Genomic DNA, 6000 nt, shown 5'->3' with positions numbered 1-6000 from the left:
GTGTTGGGTCGTCTCCCCAGCACCCATCACAGTACCTGGCACCTAGAAGTCACATCGCACACAGGTCCTCGCGCTTTACTCACTTAACCTTTCCTAAGCCGGCCGGCAGAGGAAGCTCTGTGCGGTTCCGGGAGGTTAAGTGACTGGCCCAAGGTCACACAGCCGGCCGGGTGGGGGGGCTGGATTTGCGCTCACTTCACCCACCACCCGGGCTCCTCGCGCGTCCCTGGCTATACTCGGTTCTTCTTTGCCCTGTGCTGGGACGGAGGCCTGCGAGTCGCCCCCCGGGAGCCGCCCGGGCCCCTCCCCGGACCCCGCGGCCCTCGGCCCCCCCAGCCTCGTCACCCGCTCCCCCTCCACCCGCGCCGCGCAGCTTCGCGGCGAGGCCCCGCCCCTCCCCTCGGGCGGCGTCACGTGCCGCCCCTTCCCCCCGCGCCTGCGCACTGCTTATTTCCCGCTGTCAGGATGAGGAGGCGGAGGTCGGCGCTCGGGTCCGTCTCTGCCCGCGGCTGTGGCGGCGCCGGCGGCTCCAGCCTTAGCGGTTCCTCCCTGGGCGGCGGCGGCGGCGGCTCGGTCGACGCCTCCTCCGCCAGCTGAGCCCGCGGGAGCCCGGGACGCCGGCCGCCCGCCCGCCCCGCTCCGCGAGGCCGCCGCCCGGCCATGGCGCAGCCGGGCCCGGCTCCTCAGCCCGACGGTGAGGCGCCCACCATGGCCGGCGCGGCGGGCGCGGCCTGCCGGGCGGCGCGGCGCGGGGGCGCTCGGGCGGCGGGGGGCGCGCGCGGGCCCGGGGCCCCGTGGGGCGCGGCGGGAGCGCGCGGGGGCGGCGGCGGGGCGCGCGGAAGGCAGGGCGGGGGGAGGCCGCGGGGCCGGCGGGCGGCGGGGAGGGCCCGGCACGTGGGCCGTGCGGCGGGGAGGCTGCGGACCTCGGGGCCCTGCCCGTGTGCGGCGCGCGCGCGCGCGTCACCCCGCGGGGCGGCAGGGCCCGGGTGGCGCTCCCGGAGGGGCCGTGCGGCCTCATGGTCAGTGCCGGCGCCTGGTGGGGGGGTGGGGGTCCAGAGGACGCGGACCCCCCCCCAGTGACGAGCTCTGGGCAGCCGCAGCCTCTTTGACCTTAGGCACGCTTTCGAAAGGAGGCTCCTGCACGCCTTTCCACTTTGTCGGGGAAGACGGCCACCTGCGTGGACTCAGGCGCTCAGCGTCGTCCTGGGGGCTTTGGGGAGTAAGGACAATGGTGCTTGATGTGCAAGTCGGGGAAGCGTGTCTTTTGTAGCACTTGCCTTCTTGGAAGGAGAAAGAGCCCCATCCTGAGTCCTCCCAAGTGGGTTGTCGGAGCCCTTCGTGACCTTCTGGGAGGCGCGGGCTGAGCCCCAGACTCTTGAGAGGTCGACCACCTCGTTCCAGGTGTTACTACCTAGAGTTCGGTTGGGAGACAGTGTGCTTGCCCCTCCGCAGAGTGTCTAGGTGAGAAAGTTCTTGCAGGTGTGTTTCTGCCATGGGCGTGTGCGCCCAGCGACTGGTCGGCGTGAGTGGGACCTTGGCGGGTGATGCCGGGCACACAGTAGGTGCTTAGTGAAAAACTTGGCCCGTGCCTAGGGTGGTGTGTTAAGTTACAGCCTTTCGTGAAAAACTTCGCCTTTGTTCCTGCCTTTGGGGAGCCCGAAACAATGTTATCAGATGTTAGGGCTAGCGGCTCTCCGGGAAGTAGGCTCCAGAGCCTGCTCGCGCCCAGTTTTCGGTTTTGTTGGGAGCCCGCGGAGAGATGGGGAGCCCCCATCCCCGGAGTTGCGCGGGGAGAGCAAGCGGGGCTGTTGTCTGGCTGCGTGCAGTGTAGTCCTCACCTTTGCACTGGGTGTCGGGGAAGAACACTGCCTTTCCACAAACCGCCCTTTGTTACTACTGACGGAGGCAGAGCCCAGAGAGCCCCAGTGGTTTCTGGCTCTGGTCTGGAGTGGGAGGGATGCTCAGCTGGCTGCCGCCTTCTCCCGGGCTGCGCGGAGACAGGTCTGGGGCCGCTCAGGTGACAGGGCAGTCTGGAAAAGAATTCTCCCCCCTTCGAGGATGCGGAATGGTCTTGTAAATAGACAGAAATGACTAAGCACTTGAAAGAGGGTGGGAAAAATTAGCTTTAGGAAATCTTGTGTTCTTTTGCTATTCTTAGTGCAGGTTTATTCCCTGTTCCTCAAATCCTGTGAGTCGGGATGAGATTCAGTTTGCATAGATTGCAGTATTTATTTTTCAATTAGTGTAGTAAATGAGCAGCCACAGCCACTGTGCACAAAAGGAGAGCGGGTTCGGTAAATCCCAGGGCTTTGTGTCAGCATCTTCTTAGAAGTTCATCGTGGGGATTTAATTTTTCTCTTTGGCCGAACTTAATATAGGTCACTTTTTAACACCTTAGCTTTAGGCTCGCTCAGATGTCCTTGCCCTGCTGAGTTTTAAAAATACATGTGGAATTCTTTTGAGCCACACTGGCAGTCAAAGATAACTGTTCAGTTTTTTACTTTAATCCCGCTTTTCTCTTTTTTTTTGTAAAAATTTTTTTCAAGATTTATTTGTCAGAGAGCACAAGCAGGGGGAGTGGCAGAGGGAGAGGGAGAAGCAGGGTCCCCACCAAGCAAGGAGCCTGATGCGGGGCTCCTGGGATCATGACCCGAGCCGAAGGCAGACGCTTAACCGACTGAGCCACCCAGGTGTCCCTAATCCGGCTTTCCTCATTTTAGAAGCAGCTTGTCTTTTATGTTGATATTGTTTAACTTTTTTTTTTTTTTACTATCTTTGTTTTCCATGGAGATATGGTAGATTAAGAAAAGGATTGATTTGTGTGTAAATTGATAGAATGAAATATAATTTCCTTTTTATTTTTAATTTTTTGTTTTGTAAGTTTATTGAAAAAGTTTTTTGTTTTGCTTTGCTTTTTTTTGCTGGTGCATCTCAGTTTATTCATTTAGAATTAAGGTAATTTTAATAGCCATAGGAATGTCATCTAATTATTCCCTTTCATCTTGAGAATTCAAAGACTATGGATAAAGATTTTCAAATTTTAGTATTTTAAAATCCAAGTTAAACTATATCATAGAAGCATTTACTCTGATTTCATTTTTTATTTAAAAACACTGCCTTGTAAAGTCCCTCCATTGAAAATGTGTGTGTATAAAGAAGAAATATGTCTTCTCCCATCTCCCAGAGGTCACCCGTAGTAAGTTTCCTGTCCTTCTTGACTTTTTTCCTGTAGTTACACAGACGTGCTAACTTCTCCACTGAAGTGGACATGCTTTCTGCAGATAGGTCTGCGACTCGTCTGTCTCACCTAGTGCAGGTTGTCTGTCATTATTACAAGCTTGTGAGTGGTCCTGTGGCGGTGTCCTGTGCTGTCAGCTCTGCGTGCCTTGCTCAGGGGATCTTCGGGTCGGTGGGGCGCCTGCTCCTGGGATATTGTTCCTATTCTACTGATGAGGAAACTGAAGCACAAACAAGTTGAAAGTGTCTGTAGAGTTCCGTAGCCAGGAGGTGGAGGGAGCCAGAGTTCCAATCCAGCCCACCTCCTGTCAGAGCCCTCTGGTCTGTTCACCAGATCATGGACTACTTTCAAGGTCAGTGTTAGAGGTATGTTTCATTCCATCACATGCATGTACCACACAGGATTTATTTGTCGGTTTTTCTGTTGATGGACAGCTGGTTTTCATTATTGGACAAGTTTTTCATTTTATCAGCAGTGCTACCATAGATATCTTGTACTTGTTTTTCAGGCACTCTTTTGCTTCTGTAAGATTACTGACTTAAAGGACGTGAGCGCTGAGTGGTTTAAATTTTAATAGCGATTGCTAGCTTACTCTCAAAAAAGGTATCAATTTACATACCTGCCAACAGTATATGAGAGGGTGGATTTCCTTTGCACTCTTACCAGCCCTGGATAATGTCAGCTGTTTTAAATTTGTATCTTCGGATAGATCGAAGAAATGATATTCTTCAGCTAACAGATGTTTGAGTACCTCGTCTTTGCAAAGCCCTGTGTTAGGTTCTAGGAAATCCAGTGGTGAACTGTGCGCCAGGCACGGCTGTAGGTGTTTGGGATACATCAGTGGGCCACGCACATGGTGAACAGCCCTGCCTTAGTGTGGGAGAAACAGATACTCAACTACAAACATAAGCAAATGGTTTAGATTGTCAGGTGACAAATGCTGTGGAAAAGGGGAAAAATAGAGCAGGGTAGAAGGAAGGGGGTTGGGCTGGTCAGCCTCATTGAGAAGGTGACCTGAAGGAGAGAGGGTCAGCTGTGAGGCTGTCTGGAGGAAGAATGTTCCAGACAGGGGTCAGTTTTTGTAAATGCTTTCAGGAAGGGTGTGTCTGGCATGTCTGGGGAAGGGCATGGAGGTCAGTCTGGCCAGAATGAAGTTATGGGGGGCGTGGTGGGGGAGGTGGGACAGGGGAGGGAGGGTAGGGTAAGAGGTGAGAGGTCATGGCATGGCGGCAGACCTTGCAGGGCCCTAGCAGCATTGATTGGCTCTCACGAAGGGAACCGTTGAGAGTTTTGAGCAGAAGAGTGATGTGATATGACTTATGTTTTAAAAAAATCACTGGCTGCTAGATTGGCAGTAGAGTAAAGGGAGGCATTAATCTGGGGACAAAGTGGTAAGGCTTGGACTGGGTGTATTGACGGAGGTTATATTTTGAAGGTTTGACCAACAGGATTTGGATTAGATATGGAATGAGAGGGGGAGAGAGAGAGGGAAAGAGAGAGAGGGAGGAGTGAAGGGTCACTCAGACGTTTTTGGCTTGAGCAACTGTGAGAGGTATGCAGTGCAATGAATGCCTATAACTTAGGGATTTGACCCATTTAGGGAGTCCAGGAAAGGTTTCTGAGGCAGAGGTGCTAGAGCTGGGATCTGAAGGGTGAACAGGAGTCCCTGTTTGGAAGAAGCAGGGTGGTGAGAGTACTGGAGAAAGGCCAGTATGGGCTGGCCTGAGTGGGTTTCAGCCTCGGAGCTGAAGCAGAAGTCACTGAAGGGTTTTAAGCAAGTACATGACATGATGGCTTTTAAATTTGTACTTCCCAGATAGTGATTATATATACTTGGTCTTCCTTCTGTTGTGCAGAAAGCTTTTAATTTTTACATGGATCTGACCATTTTTAACATTTTATGGTTACTGCTCTTAGGAAGACCTCCCCAACTCCCATGTTTATTAAAAAAACAACCCTCATTTTCAACACTTTTATGGTTTTGTCTTTTATATTTAGTACTTTAAACCATCTAGAATTTATTTTTGAATTTTAACAAGGTTTATACTAAACAAAGTTTCGTATCAAGAAGCATTAGCGGGCGCCTGGGTGGCTCAGTCAGTTAAGCATCTGCCTTCCACTAAGGTCATGATCCTGGGGTCCTGGGATTGAGTCCCACATGAGGCTCCCTGCTCATCAGGGAGTCTGCTTCTCTTGCTGCCCTTCCCCCTGCTCCTGTTCTCTCTCTCTCTCTCTCACTCATTCAAATAAATAAAATCTTAAAAAAAGCATTAGCTAAACAGGAGATTACCTAAGAGAAAAAGAAAATTCTAAAGTATATAGGAATAGCAACTCTACGGGGCAGCTGCTATCCCTAGGGCTGAGGCAGAGCGCCCAGGGAAGAAATCAGTCTTCAAGAGGCCACTCCCAGAACTGAGATCCAGACTTTGTTGGCCTTCTGGGAAGCCACTTTCTGGCTTGCTGGGAGAAGCCACCTGCATCTGGAATTTATTTTTGACATGACGTGGGGATCTAATTTTATTTTTCTTCCAAATGGATAGCCAATTATTTTAATACCATTATTCAATGATTCATACATTTGGTTCATTTATTATAACTTGAGAAATCTCCCAACTACTAAACTTTCAGAGATACTTGATCCAGAACACAAAAGCCCTGAGTTCACCCTGCAGTCTTACTGCTCCAATATCCCAACCCACAGTAGCCCAGGATTGTGTGATAGTCTTTAATTTGTATGTTTTACCTGGCTCCCTGGGGATAGA

The 6000-nt window shown here is 52.0% G+C and overlaps 1 protein-coding gene across 6 annotated transcripts in view; it reads left to right on the top strand.

Moving 5' to 3' along the window:
• Nucleotides 1–465: 465 nt before the first annotated feature.
• RABEP1 (rabaptin, RAB GTPase binding effector protein 1) overlaps nt 466–6000 on the top strand; it is a 100313-nt gene continuing 94778 nt past the window's right edge. For 3 of the 6 annotated variants that reach the window (XM_027625030.1, XM_027625029.1, XM_027625026.1), the window contains exon 1: nt 466–694. In XM_027625030.1, coding sequence (XP_027480831.1) covers nt 661–694 — 34 coding nt within the window. In that variant the 5' untranslated portion in view covers nt 466–660. Of the gene's footprint in view, nt 695–3559; nt 3591–6000 lie in introns of those variants that run through there. The other 3 variants (XM_027625025.1, XM_027625028.1, XM_027625027.1) reach the window with 2 other exon arrangements.

The sequence above is a fragment of the Zalophus californianus genome, chromosome 16 (assembly GCF_009762305.2).
Source record: "Zalophus californianus isolate mZalCal1 chromosome 16, mZalCal1.pri.v2, whole genome shotgun sequence".
Classification (NCBI taxonomy): domain Eukaryota; kingdom Metazoa; phylum Chordata; class Mammalia; order Carnivora; family Otariidae; genus Zalophus; species Zalophus californianus.
The sequence above is the reverse complement of the archived record's forward strand: the minus strand, read 5'-3'. Positions and strand labels throughout refer to the sequence as shown.